Genomic DNA, 17,464 nt, shown 5'->3' with positions numbered 1-17,464 from the left:
TTGTAACTTGCCCAGAGCATGTGGCAGAATAGAGATTTAAGATAGCTTCTTCAGATCATTACTCTTAATCATTACATTGTACATTTTCTTTTCTCCACATAATGCCAAACACCCACACACGTGAACGAATTTTCCTCATTTTCTCCGGCCATCTTATGTGTTAACTTATAAAATCTACTACTTTTGTGCAACCCTGGCTGCTTATTGGAGTCACCTGAGAAATTTGTTTGACCCAGGTGGGTCCTGGGTCCCACCCACAGAGATGCTCATGTAATTGGCCTGGGATGTTGCCTGGGCTTTTGGATTTTTCAAAATATCCAGAAGATTCTAATGTGTAGCCAAAGCTGAAAACACTACTCTATTGTTAGTGAATTAAGCCATTAGTCAACTAAATTCAATTATGAGTGACTTCCTACTTTTGTTCAAAGAAAAAAATTTTTTTTTAAGTTTATTTATTTTATTTATTTTTGGCTGTGTTGGGTCTTTGTGGCTGCACGTGGGCTTTCTCTAGTTGCGGCAAGTGGGGGCCCCTCTTAATTGAAGTGCGCAGGCTTCTCATTGCGGCGGCTTCTCTCGTTGTGGAGCATGGGCTCTAGGCACGCAGGCTTCAGTAGTTGTGGCATGCAGGCTCAGTAGTTGTGGCACGTGGGCTCTACAGCGCAGGCTCAGTAGTTGTGGCACACGGGCTTAGTTGCTCTGTGGCATGTGGGATCTTCCCAGACCAGGGCTTGAACCTGTGTCCCCTGCACTGGCAGGCGGATTCTTAACCACTGTGCCACCAGGGAAGCCCCAAAGAAAATTCTATGTTCATATAAACTTTAGACTTATCAGTTGGAGCTGAAGTATAAAAATTCCTGGTTCCTAGGAAATGGAGGTTCACTCTTAGGTCAATTACCATGATTTAAAGAAAAGAAATTTACTGCACATCTTCCTACTTTAAAGACTTACACAAATTTACCCTTAACATAGTATTAAATTATTTCAATCCATGTTTATGAGCCAGAATATTTTTCTTAATTTTTCTTCTTGTGGTTATGTCCTTCAGTTCCTGCGTTTGTAGCATGGTATCTATATAAAAGTACCTCACATATAACTAGAATCTGTCATCCATTATAAAGTTCCTTTGGGTGAAACTGTAAATATCCTAGTAACTGCATATGAATTTACATTTTAAGATCCTACTGATAAAATAAGGATTTTCCTATTTGCTTTGTCTAAAATGCCTTTCTCCAGGAGACTATCTAGCTACAGCCTGCTACCCTGAAACTATTGGCTATTAGGTTTGTAAGTATGTATATTGTTATTATTGACATGCAGAAATCTTTCAAATTAAAAAGGTAGTTATATAATCTATTCATGCCTTTGCTATATGTTGAATTATGTCTGTGGCCATAAACTTGAAGAAAGTTTGATCACTGCAGTTTAACCATCTTAATTGTGGAGCAGATCAATTAATGACTGATTTCACCATGGCAGTCAGATTCCGTCACAATAGAGGCCAAATTGAATGGACAACCATTGTCCAGTTCTCTCAATCACCTGTGCTAGGCAATGTAAATCAGCAAAAACAATACAATAGGATAATAAAGAAAGAACAACTGCACCAAAAGTTTTTAGGTATATTTCCAAAGTAATTGCAAAACATAATTTTAAATGATCAGATAAGTTGATTGTGTATCCCCATTGCTAAAACTGTTAAATGCTATCTATGTGTCAGCTCTTCTTTAATACAGAAAAAAAAATTTTTTTTTTCTTTTTTTAGAATGCTATAAGGTTCATTGACAAGGGCAACTATCGAGAGATCTGGGAGAATGACTGGCTCAAAAAAGAGGTAAGTGGAATTTTTAGAAACAAAAACAATTTCCTCTTTCTCATTTTTTTGAACTGGAAATGACTTTTATTTATGAGCTGAAGTCATGGGAAAAGCATGGAACTGTGACTGACTGAGGTAAAATGAAATTCAAGTGGAGTCCTAATACTATTACAAGTTGTTACTCAATGAACACCATAAATAATCTCAATAATAACCAGAAATCATTTTTGGTGTTACAATTCATACAATATACTCAAGTGTGCAAAGCTTCTTTATGTCCTAAAACTGATCTGGCCTTCCTCTGGACCCTACTTCCTCATGGGTGATGGGAGCAAGGTTTAAGGATCATTTTAACTTCATTCTCTGCTGTTTTAAATTGCCTCTTTAAGTATTCAAATTGGTAGGGAAGAGGTAAAGTTGTCATTATATGCAGATGACATGATACTATATATAGAAAACCCTAAAGACTGCACACAAAAACTACTAGAACTGACAAATGAATTCAGCAAGGTAGCAGGATACAAGATTAACATACAGAAACGGGTTGTATTTCTGCACACTAACAACGAAATATCAGAAAGGGAATGCAAACAAACAATCTCTTTTAAAATTGCACCAAAAAATAAAAATAAAATACTTAGGAATAAACCTCATCAAGGAGGTGAAAGACATATGCTGAGAACTACAACACATTAATACAGGAAACTGAAGATGATTCAAAGAAATGGAAAGATACCTCATGCTCTTAGATTGGAAGAATTAATATTGTTAAAATGGCCATACCACCCAAAGCAATCTACAGACTTAATGCAATCCTTATCGAATTACCCTTGACATTTTTCACAGAACCAGAACAAATAATCCTATAATTTATGTGGAACCATAAAAGACCCAGAATTGCCAAAGCAATCCTGAGGAAAAAGAACAAAGCAGGAGGCATAGCCCTCCCAGACTTCAGAGAATACTACAAATCTACAGTAATCAAAACAGTCTGGTATTGGCACAAAAACAGACCTGTGGATCAATGGAACAGAAAAGAGAGTCCAGAAATAAACCTACACACCTGTGGACAATTAATCTTCAACAAAGGAGGCAAGAATGTACAATGGGGAAAAGACAGTCTCTTCAGCAAGTGGTGTTGGGAAAGCTGGACAGCTGCATGTAAATCAATGAAGTTAGAACACACCCTCACACCATACACACACACACACAAAACTCGAAATGGCTTAAAGACTTAAATATTAAGACAAGACACCATAAAACTAGAAGAGAACACAGGCAAAACATTCTCTGACATAAATCATAGCAATGTTTTCTTATGTCAGTCTCCCAAGGCACTAGAAATAAAAGCAAAATGAACAAATGAGATCTGATCAAATGTATAAGCTTTCACACAGCAAGGGAAACCACAAACAAAAAGAAAAAACAACCTACAGACTGGGAGAAAATATTTGCAAAAGATGTGACCAACAAGGGCTTAATTTCCAAGATATACAAACAGCTCATACAATTCAATAACCGAATATTTCCACATAGATGTCTCAAAGGCACTTCAAACTCAACATACCTGAAGCATAATTTATTAAATTTCTTCTTAGATATTCTTTTCCTTCATTTCTTTTTTTACCATCTGCTCAGACACCCGAGGTAAAAATGTCACCATCAGCTTCTTTTCCATTTTCCTTGCTCCCATTTGACTGAAGAGTTGGTTAGTCTAGGAAACAAAAGAATTTAAAAATCAATATGCTTTCTATGATATTGACAATTATCTTGAAATTGCCTTTAAAAAGTCATGGTGAGTAGGAATCCATACTATCTCCAAAATTAATCAAGATGAATCCTCAATTTTAAAAAATAAGTATTAATTTAAAAAACTCAAGGTGAGCTCAGTAGTTAAAGAATATTAGGGAGAAACTTGGTTCTTATACTTTTATTAAATATAACAGTATGATCCTAGTGATAATAATTTAACAATACAAACCTTAAATTTTATAAGATATCATAGATGTTAGGTTCAGAGAAAATAATTACAAAAGTTTATATTCGACTGAAAAGAAAGGCCATTTTGTGCCTTGGTCCTTCCTACTAAAGCCACAAATTACATTTTGTTTTGTTTTATTTTTTAATTCTCATAATTCAGTGGAAATAAAAGAAAAAATGTCAAGTTTAATTGAATCATGAGCAAAAAGAGCTCACTAATAAAGAACAAATCATATATATATTTAATTTCTCTTTATTTCAATAAATATTCATTTTTGCTGTTATTAAATTTACTCATAAAATTAATTAAAACCAGTTTTGGTTATAAGTACTATCACAAGAATTGAAAATTGCCTGGAAATAGAACAATGTATGCCAATTAATTTCTTTGAGGAAGGCTTAGAATGAGTAACAAGGGATATTTAACAGTGGAACTCCCCCAAATATTTCTCCGTTTAACCATCTTTCAACAATAACCAAAAACTTACATCTCTGGGAAGAATGAGATATCCCATTGCATGACTTTTATTATCTGGTTTTATTTAGCATGCTTATTAGGAAAATGAAGAAAATTCAAATTTCCAAATAACCTGGACTAACAACAAATGGAAAGCTGGAAAAACTAGGCAAAGGGATTCAAAGAGGTTAGCAATCAGAGTTTCAAACGTGAGGAGGCATAAAGCTAACTTGGATCTTGCAGGGGAAAATTTCAAGAGCATGCATTTTATTCAGGATCCTAGGTCCCTGACTTATAATAGTTTTAACTAAATTATCTTGCCCAATTTCTTAAGTACATTTCTTGGGTGTCTGGGGAGAAGCAGGGTCAGGGAAGGAAAAGATGTCTTCTACTTCCTTCTCTATACTTTCTTACCCCAGAAACTAAAGGTATTTATATGGCTATAAAAAGGAACTAGTTTTCATTTCCCTAACATTTCAAAAGACTGGGAGGGAGACAGCAATTGATGAGAACCTTACTTAGCACTCTACAGGGGTAGGTGATGTCACAGGATATCCATAGCTTGAAAGATTGGACTTAACTCCCCAAACGGGCCCTCATTCCCAGGTTTGGCAGGAGACCAAGAATTGTGTGTGCTGCCTCCCAAGTATGCCGAACCCTTAGGTCACACATTCTATTAATTCCTTCCTTTACAACCTCTAACTATGATTTTTTTCTCATCCTTTGACATCTGAAAATTATAAACTTTTCCTTAAGGCATTCAGGTTTGTAATCAAGCTGATCATCTCTTAAAAACATGAGGTCCTAAAGCACCAACACCTAGCTCTGTAATGTAGAATTATGGACTTAAATGGTTTTGTGAAATTGTTTAAGGCTGGTAAATAATATATGCTTTTCTTTCCATCTCTAAGCCAGCAGCAATATTTGAGCCTTTTCTATGACACTGGTACTGTTTTATATTATAATTATTTGTATATTCGTTCACTGGATTTGTATACTTGTTCCCTCTTTTGAGGGAAGGAGCCACACTTTATTGGATTTTGTATCCGTCTACCTCTAGGACAGAGCCTTACCCATAGTAAGAATTCAAGCATTTAATAAATGACTTATGTGAAAGGGATATCCATCTGGTAATATACTGAGTGCTTCCAGATTCCAAAATACAATAATTTCAACTACAAATCAAAAATGTTAGTCATCTTTTTCTAAGTACTCATCTCAGTTATGCTCTTGGCAACTCCTAACAAGAGATACTGAATCGAAACCCCTACCCTGTGCCTTTATTTCATCATATTCCCTCGAGACTCATTACTTTTTCCAGTTTATCATTCTCACCAGCCGATCACTTTCTATTTTATAGTCTTATTTCTAATTCTTCTATTGTCCTGACTTCTCCACACGAGCACCTCTCAATCCAGCTCATGCTGTTTTGGGGGGCAGAGAGGGAAGGTGGGGATTCTATCTAGTCACATTCTTCTATATAGTCTTCCCACAATCAAGCCTTCTTTAGACAAAAGTTATCAAAATACATTTCTTAAAGATTGATGGGAACTCTATCAACAGAACCAGCAAATTTTGCTCGTGTTTGAGTTAGCCACATTTCTTCAGTAAACGTTAATTAAGCCTGCTATGTCTATGAAGGTCCTTCCATCACCTGCGAGATAGAAATCAGACTCTTTAGCATTACTTGGCTCTCCTACTTGTCCAGTTCTTCTACTTCACCCCATTCCCATTTTATTTCTATCCACACCAAAATGTGGATAGCAGGCACATGTGCCTTTATCCATGTGGCTCCTTCTGCCTAGAATATATCCTCTCTTGTCTGCTAGAGAATCTCTACTTGGCCTTCAAGATCCAGAAGAGAAGTCATCTCTTCCATTAACTCCCCCTTACCCCCTCACACCTGGCAGACATAGGGTGAACCTCTATCTCTCCCACAGTCCCTGGATGGCTTCCATTATGATTTTATCACACTATTTTCTGTTGCTATCACTCTTTCCCATTAAACTAAGAGATCCTTGAAGGTTATTGTATCTTATTGATCCTTTGTTCCCAAAGTGTACTATAGTTTTTGACACATAGTAGGCATACAGTACAATTACATGAATGAATGAATGAACAACATTTCATCTCTCTGATGTTTCTCGGAATGACTCCAGCACACTCAAGAGAGAATATAATTGTCTTGTAGAGGCTGATAGAAAGGGCTCCTAGGCCTGTACTTCTCTTTTTTAAATGCCATAATAAAGATTTTTTCCCAGTGTTATTAGTTTTCATTGTGTTGTTTATAATTAACCTTAGATAGAGCCTCATTTAGCTACTAACACCAGAGTGATAAATTAGTCTTATTTTCTTATTTATCTCTGCCTCCAGCTCAGATAAATCCAGTGATGTTTCTGAAGAGTAGGAAAGGACTACTCCTGCCATTCTGTAATAACTGCCTAATCATGCAACCAAGTTCTGCAAATGACCAGGAAAAAAGTCCCACCCATTCCTTCTTAGAGCAAACCCAGTAATAAATAATACAGGATAGATCTTCCCCTCAGGCAAATGCACTTTTTTTAAAAAATTAATTAATTTATTCATTTTTGGCTGCTGTTGGGTCTTCGTTGCTGCACGGGCTTTCTCTAGTTGCGGTGAGCGGGGGCTACTCTTCGTTGTGGTGCGTGGGCTTCTCATTGCGGTGGCTTCTCCTGTTGCAGAGCACTGGCTCTAGGTGTGTGGGCTTCAGTAGTTGTGGCACACAGGCTCAGGAGTTGTGGCGCACGGGCTTAGTTGCTCCATGGCATGTGGGATGATATTCCTGGACCAGGGCTCGAACCTGTGTCTCCTGCATTGGCAGGTGGATTCTTAACCACTGCACCACCAGGGAAGTACCACAAATGCACTTTTAAAAGTTGAATTTTTTACAGAGGACTAGCTAGAACTAAGTCCATAAGTACTAACACCCATTCTCTTTTCCTGAGAATAGATCGCAAATCACAGGAAGGAAGTGGAAGAACTGGAACATGCTATTCATGAGCTGGAAGGAGAAAATTTGGTGCTTATTGATCAGCTGCTCAACTGCAGACTTGTGGATCTCAAAATACCCAGGTGAGAGTCGTTACATATCTAGAAAGTATTTTTTTAAACATTTGTATCTGTAAAAAGTTGTTATTTTTTTTTAAGATGACAATTTTTTAATAGTTGAAAAGAAAGGAACTCACAAAATGGCCATGGGGAAGGTATAAGATCATTACAACCGACCACTGGTCCAGTGCAGACTTCGACTTGCTTTTTCTAACAGTGCACTGTGGTCATAGTAGCAAACACTTAACATGAATGTCACAACTGCTGTCCTTCAGAAGCCTCTGGGCCAGCAGGGGAATTGGGCATAAAAATAAATGCATAACAGTACAGCGGAAGAGGTACGGGGTTCGATGCCAGCACACAGGAGGAAGTGATCAACTTGATGGGAGCTCCTGGAGATGTTCTGAGCGTCTGGTTACCTTGTGGATTATAGAATGGTTTCCTTTGATAGTTAATGAAAGAGGCAAAATACTTTCTAGGCAGAGAAAATAGCCTGGCATTCCAAGTCACATTTATTCCTGCATGAGAGAAATCAAATATGTATATGGCTTTGTAGTTTAGGTTATCTCTTTTCCTTACCTGACAAAAAAAAAGTCTTAATATACCAATCTTGATGGAAAATTAGAGCCCTGGAATGTGGTATTAAAACCCAAAGTGGCATTCATAATTTAGACAAGTAATCAGAAACAAGAAGTAACCTAAATAGTAACATGCTTAGGAAGATAGAGGAATTAAATCACACAAATGTACGGTGTACATGTGCAAGATGGGAGAGAAACATCTGCATCTGGGCAGAGAAGTTCAACATGGTGGAAGGGTCAGGAAAACATTTCCACCTGAGTAGGTCTATTGCTTGTGTGGCGTGGAAAAAAATACTATTTGAGACATAATAAAGTATTTATTGTTGGCAAACTTCCTAATGTGCTCCAAGAAGGGTGGATACAAGTTGGGGGGTTTTTGTTTGCTGAGCTAAGTGATGGGTGTCGGGATACAAGATTGGAGAAACTGGGAGATGGTGCAATTACTGTATAGGCTGAACACTGGGTGGGGCAGGACAGAGAAAGAGGCCACCTGCCTCCCTTCCACAGTCTAAGTGTGCTGCCCTGGAGCCACAGGTACCAGTGTAAATGAGGTGGGCAGTCAGGCTGAAGGAATTGGCTGATTACTGGACTCCTGTACTTCCAGTCTCTTGAGCTGATGCCCTTGAGGGTCCCTAGGGGGTGGGGGTCTCACTGTCCCCCCAGCAGGCAATGCTCTCTTTTGCCTGCCAGCCTCCCTCCCTATGATCAGGTCTCCAGCTCCACACTCCCGTCCCGCCTCTACCCCGAAGCACCTGCTGCTGCCACCACTTTCTTTGTGATCATGCCGAATCTCTGCCAGCTGTGCCTTCTAACCACTGCTCCACCTGTCGTCCGCTGTGTTCTTTTTCTCCCTTCCGAACCAGGCAACCCTTAGGAAAGAGCTACCCTGGAAACTGCCAACCCCACTTCCTGCTTTGGTCAGCTCAGTCTAGCACACCTGATTTGCTGCTGGTGTGGATGTGAAGTGCTCATTATAATAAAGGGGAAACCTTTCATTGGCCAGAGAGAGCTTGGCAAGGACAGGAAAGGGAGATGAGAAACTTTTAATGGCGATTTTCATTAAGTTGTTTGCTGTATTGTATGCAATTTAAACCTATCCTCTAGCTTCCCCACAGAAATCTTCTGTAAAATCCACATTGTTCATCAATGCTTTGTGGGGCGGTTTTCTTTAGTGAGAGACCTGAGTGCTTAGTCTTGTTTCAGAGTCGGGAGAGATGAATTCAAAATCTGTCCGAGGGAAAAGAAACCGCATGGGCAACATTTATAAGAACTGGGTTAGGTGCCCGGTATATGCCTCCATGGCACACTGAACTTGTCCTTTGTAACTAGCATTTATCACAGTAGTGACTACTTTTTAAACATCTGCTTCCTTGCTAGATTGTCCTTGAGACAAGTGTTTAGGACATCTTAGAAAGACCCAAATAAAGAAACAGAGAAATGTGTAAACCCTCAATTATCTGTTACAATGCTTATCCAGAAGGAAAAATTCAGGAGCTTTTCCTGTATCCATTTTCAAGTCAAAGAAATGTTAACACATACTGTGTAATTTATGGAAACTGCTCTTTCCACCTCTTTGTTGAGAATTTAGTCCTGTATATTCTGGTAGGGTGAGAAACAGACATGAACAGTACCCAGTAAACATATAAAAACTTCCTTATTTGGATGAAGAATGGGGTATTCTAGCTAATAGAGTTACTATATTTCCCATCCAGAGCTCCCCAAACTTTTTCCCTTCCTGACTCCCACAGAACATCATAGTATTTGTCTGATACATTAGGTGAGCTGAATAAGCTACAGGTGACTTCCCAGGGACTCCCGTGCCGCAGAGCTGAGGCTAGGTGGACCAGTACCTCAAATCTAACGCTAGTTCATATGATAACGTTCTGTAAAATATTTTCTATAACAAGCGTTGCTGCCCTGTGGTGGTACAAAAGTGACAATAAACTAATGATTAAGAGAGAAGCCAGACTTCAGAAGGTTACGGCGTTTAGTAAGATCTTAGTTATTCAAAAGAGTAAAACCAGGCAAGGAGAGAACTCTGTGGCCTCAGACCTGTCCACCTGCAGACCAGAGCTTCACTAAGTTAACTCTTAAGAAGGTTTTAAGATATAAATATTGTATGTAGTTACATTATTTGCTGGAGCTTTAAGCATCGCAGATAACACTTCCTTCGTGGTCTTTAAGTAATTGACAGCCTGTAATCCAGGGGATTCACTCTGGTTGCTGAGTTGCTAAGAACGAAGTGTGGCGGGCGCATCTGCAAGGGGCACTTGCTTCATGCTAGCTTCAGGCAAACTTCATGGCAATGCTGTACGGAGCTTTCAAGGTATCATGTCTTCTGACTGAAAATTCCACTGGCCTCTGCAGCGCAGAGAGTTGCAACAGCAGACGCAAACTCACCAGGCTTGTAGCTGGAACACGCCACTCAGCCAGAGCCAGAACCTAGGTGTCATCTTGGATTCCTACTGCTGTCTTTCTCTTTTTCTCTTTATCTCAAATCCCATCCCATTCCTCATCTGGATTCCCTGAAACAGTGACATAACTGGTGTCATGATCAGTCTCATTTCTGGGACTTTAAGTCTGTTATTTCCTCATCATGGGATGCCCTCCCCTCACCCCAAGCTCTTCCCTGGCAAACAGCCCCTGGTGTTTCAAGACTCAACTCAGGTTTCATCTCCTCCTGGAAACCTTTCCTTACCCCCTAAGGCTAAATCCGGTGCTGCTTCTCTCTGCCCCACGGCACCCCTGACACTATGCTCCTCACATAATTACCCATCATGGTACAAACCATCACCATAAAACACTGTAAGCCTGTCTGCCACCCCACCGGGCCTGATGCCCCCTTTTTCATCTGTGTTGCCAGCACCCAGCAGAGAGATAAGACACTACTGAGCAGGTGGTACAATATTTGTTGACTGACAGACTACTTTTCTTATTTGTTTTTAGGCGACTATATCTTGCTCAAGCTGTTGGACAGGAAGTGCCACATGAAGAAATGCCTTTGGAGTTGCCAGAAACATATATAGGTATTATTTTATTGTAATGGTGATTTTTAAAAAGTTGACAAACACTTAATTGCGCTTCTTATTATGGACCTTATATCAGAGAGCTATTCAGGGAATAGATGCCTGCCAGCTCCTCCATATTTCTCTTGTTCTTGCAGAGCTTACCTAACCCATCTCCTTTCTCTAGTCTTATTTTCAAATCAAAGTCACCATGTGTCACAGTGAATTAAATAGACACTGGTATAGAGGGATGGAATGATGTCTACACTGGCACGGTTTGTGCTCCAATTTAGCCAGCCAACCAAAATACCAACACACTCACAGGTCCCCATGTGATTATTATCACTTATTAGCTAACAGAAGGAAACACAACTTAGATGTGGTTTCTAATAATAGGACTCACTCTCACTTTAATACCTAGATTCTACATTTCTAATTCTCAAACTTGTCTCCTCCAGGAGATTCTCAAAGGTCTTTCAAATTTAAAATGTGACAGAGGAGTGTATATATATATCTGAATCACTTTGCTGTACACCAGAAACTAACACAACATAGTAAAGCAACCATATTTCAATTCAAAAAAAACTAAAACTGAAAAAACAATAAAATGTGACAAAGTATGTATTGTATTTTTATTTTTAATCTGTTCAAAAATTGTACATAATTAATTTCTTTGCACTCATCCCAGAAAAGTCACAATTGCAACCTGCAGAAGTAAAAAGTAGAGACTTGTTGAGCTTATCACTTGGGAGCAGTGCTTTACATCTTAGTCATGAGGAGAGCAGCAGATACGGCCAGCATCTGAAGATAGACGAAGAAGAGAGTTCAAGTATAGAGTTTGGAGCCTCTGATATGAAATACTTACTGTATGAGGATGAGCGGGATTTCAAGGTAAGATTCATGACAAAACATCTTGACTACTAGAGAAAATGTTGCTTTATTAGTTAGTGGAGAAAATTAACCTAAAGTATGGATGCTGAAAAATTCTATTTGCAATTATTAGTAAAATTTGCCAACCATTCATGTCTGTCACTAGATACTATTTTCACTCCTACCCTTGCCCAACTTACTACATATATTCATTTATAGACATCCATTACTAGTGTACCATGTAAGTTATCTAGTGCTACATAACAAATTACCTCAAGAATTAGTGGCTTATAACAATAATCATTTATTCTCTTTCAGGGCTTCTGTTGGTTAGAAATTTGGGAAGGTCACCAGTGGACAGTCCTCACTTGGGTTCTCTAGAAGGTGCAGTTATATTTGGCTGAAGGCTTGATTTGGGCAGGAAGAGCCACTTCCAAGGTGGCTCACTCACATGGCTGGCAAGTTGATGCTGGCTAAGCTGGGGGCCTCAGTTCTTCTTCACATGGGCCTCCTTACAGGGCACTTTTATTGTCCCTTTGTTACAGTATCTGGCTTCTTCCAAAGCAATCAGTCCCAGAGACCAAATGTTTCATATGACTTAGCCTCGGAAATCTTACACCAACACTTCCATCATATTCTATTTGTTGATGTAGCTACAAAGTTCCACCCAAAGAGAAACAATGTAGCTCCTGCATCTTGAAAGAGAAAGGTCAGCATCACATTGTAAGAAAAGCATGTGGGATAGGATGTATATTAGTATGACCATCTTTGGAAAGTACAAACAGTCACATGTACCATTAGGTGAAACCTACATTACCAAGCCTTTTAATTTTAAAATCTTTTGGTACATTCCGGTCACTTTCACATCCACCCCTTGCTGTTTTCCCTCTTGGTACTACCAATAACCTTGAAAGTTCTCCTAGAACTTAAAGTCTGGTAGGAGAAAGAGTGATTAAGAAAGCAAAAGAAACTGAATAAATCAACAAAAACCATTTTAACTAAGTACAACTCAGTCCTGCTACCATCAAGTGATAATTTAAAGACTAAAGCTCTAGTCTCTATAACACTCAAACACCCCCATGAGTATCTTAGAATCATGATGCCTTGTATGTTACAATAACCTCATGCTAGTGGAAAACTGTGTATAAAATTCCAAAATTGCATACCATTTGGTTGAATGAAAAACCTTACTTTTTTTTTTGCTTTTATCCATTGAATTTATTTAAATTTCTTTTTTATTTAAGTTGACTTACAATGTTGTGTTAATTGCTGCTGTACAGCAAAGTGACTCAGTTATACATGTATATATATATATATATATTCTTCTTCATATTCTTTTCCATTATGGTTTATCACAGCATATTGAATATAGTTCCCTTTGCTATACAGTAGGACCTTGTTGTTTATCCATTCTATGTATACCAGTTTGCATCTGCTAACCCCAAACTCCCACTCCTCCCTTCTCCCACCCCCCTCTCCCCCTTGGCAAACCACCAGTCTATTCTCTATGTCTCTGATTTTCTGTTTCATAGATAGGTTCATTTGTGTCATATTTTAGATTCCACACATGTGATATCATATGGTATTTGTCTTTCTCTGTCTGACTTACTTTACTTAGTATGATAATCTGTAGTTGCATCCATGTTGCTGCAAATGGCATTATTTCATTCTTTTTTTATGGCTGAGTAATATTCCATTGTATATATGTACCACATCTTCTTTATCCATTCATCTGTTGATGGACATTTAGGCTTTTTCTATGTCTTGGCTATTGTGAATAGTGCTGCTATGAACATAGGGGTGCATGTATCTTTTTGAATTATAGTTTCATCTGGGTATATGCCCAGGAGTGGCATTGCTGGATCATATGGTAATTCTATTTTTAGTTTTCTGAGGAATGTCCATACTGTTGTCCATAGTGGCTGCACCAACTTACATTCCCACCAACCATGCAGGAGGGTTCCCTTTTCTCCACACCCTCCCCAGCATTTGTTATTTGTGGACATTTTAATGATGGCCATTCTGACCAGCGTGAGGTGGTAACCCATTGCAGTTTTGATTTGCATTTCTCTAATAATTAGCGATGTTGAGCGTCTTTTCATGTGCCTATTGGCCATCTGTATTTCTTCTTTGAAGAAATGGCTCTTTAGGCCCATTTTTTGATTGGGTTGTTTTTTTGTTGTCGAGTTGTATGAGCTGTTCGTACATTTTGGAAATTAAGCCCTTGTTGGTTGTGTCATTTGCAAATATTTTCTCCCATTCTGTAGGTTGTCTTTTCCTTTTGTTTATGGTTTCCTTTGCTGTGCAGAAGCTTGTAAGCTTAAGTCCCATTTGTTTATTTTCACTTTGATTTCTATTGCTGTAGGAGACTGACCTAAGGAAACACTGGTATGATTTATGTCAGAGAATGTTTTGCCTACATTCTCTTCTAAGACCTTACTTTCCACAGAAGTTTTTGATGTGGTGGAAACGGTATTGTACGTGCTACAGACTGAATTTTGTCCCTGCCCCTCCCACAAATTCATATGTTGAAGCCCTAACACACAATATGACTGTATCTGGAGATACGGGCTTTAGGAGTTAATTAAGGTTATATGAGGTCATGAAGGTGGGCCCTAATCTCATAGGACTGTGACCTTATAAGAAGAGGCTTTGCCTTGTGAGAACACTGTGAGAAGGCAGCCAACTGCCAGCCAGGAAGATGCTCTCACCAGAACCCAATCATGCTGGCTGGCATCCTAATCTTGGACTTCCCAGCCTCCAGAACTGTGAGAAATAAAGTTCTGTTGTTTTAGCCACTCAGCCTGTGGTATTTTGCTATGGCAGTTCAAGCAGACTAATAAGAGTATATTACTTCAGAATCCTGCTCCAGATGGTTCTGAAATATACGGTAGACTTCCATCAATTTACTTTTCTCCTATCTCGCATTTATTGTAGCTCTATAATTATGTATTTTAAAAGCTAGATATAGTTGTATGAATTTTTGAGAAATATTAATAAAACATTGCCTTCCTTTTTCATTCTTTGATTCTCCTAAATTCTAATAAATGCTTATTGAGACCCTCACAACAGGTACTTGTTAGATGCTTGAGAATTTAAGGGGGAGAAAAGGAAGAAATGAAGTCTCAAAGATGCCTATGTGGCAGGCCCTACCCTAAACAGTGTACATGCTAGTAGAAAACCGGTAAGAAAATCATTGATTACTCTACAGGAGGAATGTACTGCCTGTATCTGTCTCCCTGACCAGTCTTTTGCCCCAGCACTTGGTACACAGCCTGGCACATAGTGGGCACTCAGGAAAGGTTTGTTGAAGTGTTGAAGGAATCCAAAAGAAGGAGTTACGGCTTGGAGAGGCTTCCAAGAGGAAGGCACACTGGGTAGGGCTGGAGCTGTTTCAACTCAGTTTGGGGTTAGCTGTGGGATTTCATATAAATTAGACTTCTAATTCTGTTTGTTGATATCTGAAACTATATTCAGTTTGACAGAATGTGGTAAGTTTTATATCTACAGTAGATCCTGTGAAATGTGTAAAACCCATGTAGATTTGCTCAATATTAAGATATTTATCGTCAAAGATGTTTGCAGATCATTCATTTTCTTCTTGAATAATATAGAAAACTCTGCTGTGGTTATATCCTGGCCAGCAGAGGGCTATACAAATGCAGCCAATACTTCCTACTTCCTTTTACCAATTAAAGAGCTTGCAGAGAATATTATCTCCCCACTGTAGTTGATGTTCCCTCCCCAGCTCAAGCCCCCAAAAGACAAGCCTGCAAGCCTTGCTGCCTGCTCTTTGGGAGATTTGCCTACCATGCCCCCACTGGGTATATAACTTTACTGAGTGGTTTTTATTTACAGTAGCTCTCATATTTCACATGTTATACAGCATTCAGACAATTAGGAGGGCAATGAAATCTGTCACATAGAGGCCAACTATAGTAAATAAAACCTGATCTATGAAGGCTGGTAACTTGCTGAATAACCTCTCCTATTCTCCTCTGTGTCTGTTCACCACAGGATTATGTAAATTTGGGCCCCCTGGAAGTGAAGCTCATGACTGTGGAGAGCAAGAAAATGCCCATCCATTTCCAAGAGAAGGAGACTCCAGTCAAATTCTATGAAGATGTCAGGAGCCCGGAAAGCCACATCACATATAAAATGATTAAGTCTTTTCTCTAAGACTGAAATCTGCAAAGTAAAAACAACTTCTTATACATTTCCTTTGGGAACTGAGGTATATCAGTCGCCCATTTTATTTACTCTTTGGTCCATTTTTAAAGCAGTTGTTATTTCTAAAGGTCATAATTACATTTAAAATCAAAGATCTGAGTATTCAGCTATTCATTTATTTGCATGGCCTGAGTGACAAAAATGAAAGTACACTTTATATTTCCATATTCAAGTATACAGGAGCATGACAGTGGGCCAAGATGGTCTCTGAGGTTGCTTACCACTTAAAAATTTACTGATCAATCTAGGATGCCAATATGAAATAGTTCAATTAGGAATTTTCTGAGAAAATTTAGAGGTTTGCATAGCACTGACTACACATCTTTCCCTCTGAGGGTGCTGAATGATAGACAGCCAGTCCACAATTCAAGTCTACTCTTCTTTAACCTAAAACTATAATGAAAATCAAACATTTTAGAAACAAATTTGAGGGTGGTAATTTCTTTTATAAAAATATTCCATCAGTAGGGCGGTCCATCTCCCATCAGCTATATCAAGTCTAAACTGCTGAGTCTCTATCCAAGGTCATTACTCCTTCCCTCTTATTGGTACCACAAGCCAAGGACACTCTGACTGTGCCTGAATTTGACATCAGCTTTCCATTATAAAGCTAGTTTTACTTATAAAGCTTTTTACAAGAAACGCCTTTTTTTTCTTTTTTTTGAAACACCTTTTAAATATAAGGCCACAGATAGATTGAAAGTAAATACACCATGCAAACATTAACCAGAAGGAAGGTGGTGTGACCAAACTATTAGACAAAGTAGACATTAAAGTAAGAAGTGTTAAGAAAATAAAGAGAAAATGAAGAAATATATGTCACAATAATAAGCAGATTAATTCATCAGGATGATATAACAATTCTAAATAATAATATAATCTCAAAATATATAAGACAAAATTTACCAAACTAAAAAGCAATATGGTAAACCTTATGTATATTTTACCACAATAAAAAAAGAAAAAAGGCAGAAACAAATTCACCATCAGACTTGAAGGTCTTACCACACCTCTCTCAAAAACTGATCAAAAAAAAAACCAACCAATCATTAAGGATATAAAAAGTTAAACAACTGTAGATTACACATACTTTTCAAGTGTACATAAAATATTTACAAAAATAGACTGTATCCTGGGCCATAAAGTAAGTGACAACAAATATTCAAAAAGTTGAAATGCATGGAACGGTTCTCTGACCACAGTAGAAAATAACTAAAAACAACAACAAAGCTGTAATTTTCAAGTAAGCAAGATACTTCTGAAAAGCCTATGTGTGAAAGAAGAAATCACAAGGAAAAAATACTCTGATTTATAATGAAAAATATGACATCAAAACTTGTGGGAACCAGCTAAAGTGATGTTTCAAGGGAAATTTATAACCTTTCATGTATTAAAAAGAAGAAAGTTTGAAAATTCAATCGTCTAAGCTTTCATCTCAGGAATCTAAAAAAAGCAGCAA

General features: G+C 38.3%; 1 protein-coding gene across 1 annotated transcript in view; it reads left to right on the top strand.

The window, feature by feature from the left end:
* The window catches only part of CCDC83 (coiled-coil domain containing 83), a 41,681-nt gene extending 25,727 nt beyond the window's left edge, over window positions 1-15,954 (top strand). The window contains exons 6-10 of the mRNA XM_059929430.1: window positions 1,763-1,831; window positions 7,222-7,343; window positions 10,847-10,926; window positions 11,594-11,796; window positions 15,793-15,954. Coding sequence (XP_059785413.1) covers window positions 1,763-1,831; window positions 7,222-7,343; window positions 10,847-10,926; window positions 11,594-11,796; window positions 15,793-15,954 — 636 coding nt within the window. The remainder of the gene's footprint in view (window positions 1-1,762; window positions 1,832-7,221; window positions 7,344-10,846; window positions 10,927-11,593; window positions 11,797-15,792) is intronic.
* Window positions 15,955-17,464: the final 1,510 nt, after the last annotated feature.

The sequence above is a fragment of the Balaenoptera ricei genome, chromosome 8, assembly GCF_028023285.1.
Source record: "Balaenoptera ricei isolate mBalRic1 chromosome 8, mBalRic1.hap2, whole genome shotgun sequence".
Lineage (NCBI taxonomy): Eukaryota > Metazoa > Chordata > Mammalia > Artiodactyla > Balaenopteridae > Balaenoptera > Balaenoptera ricei.
Note: the sequence above shows the minus strand (reverse complement) of the source record. Positions and strands in the feature narration are given on the sequence as shown.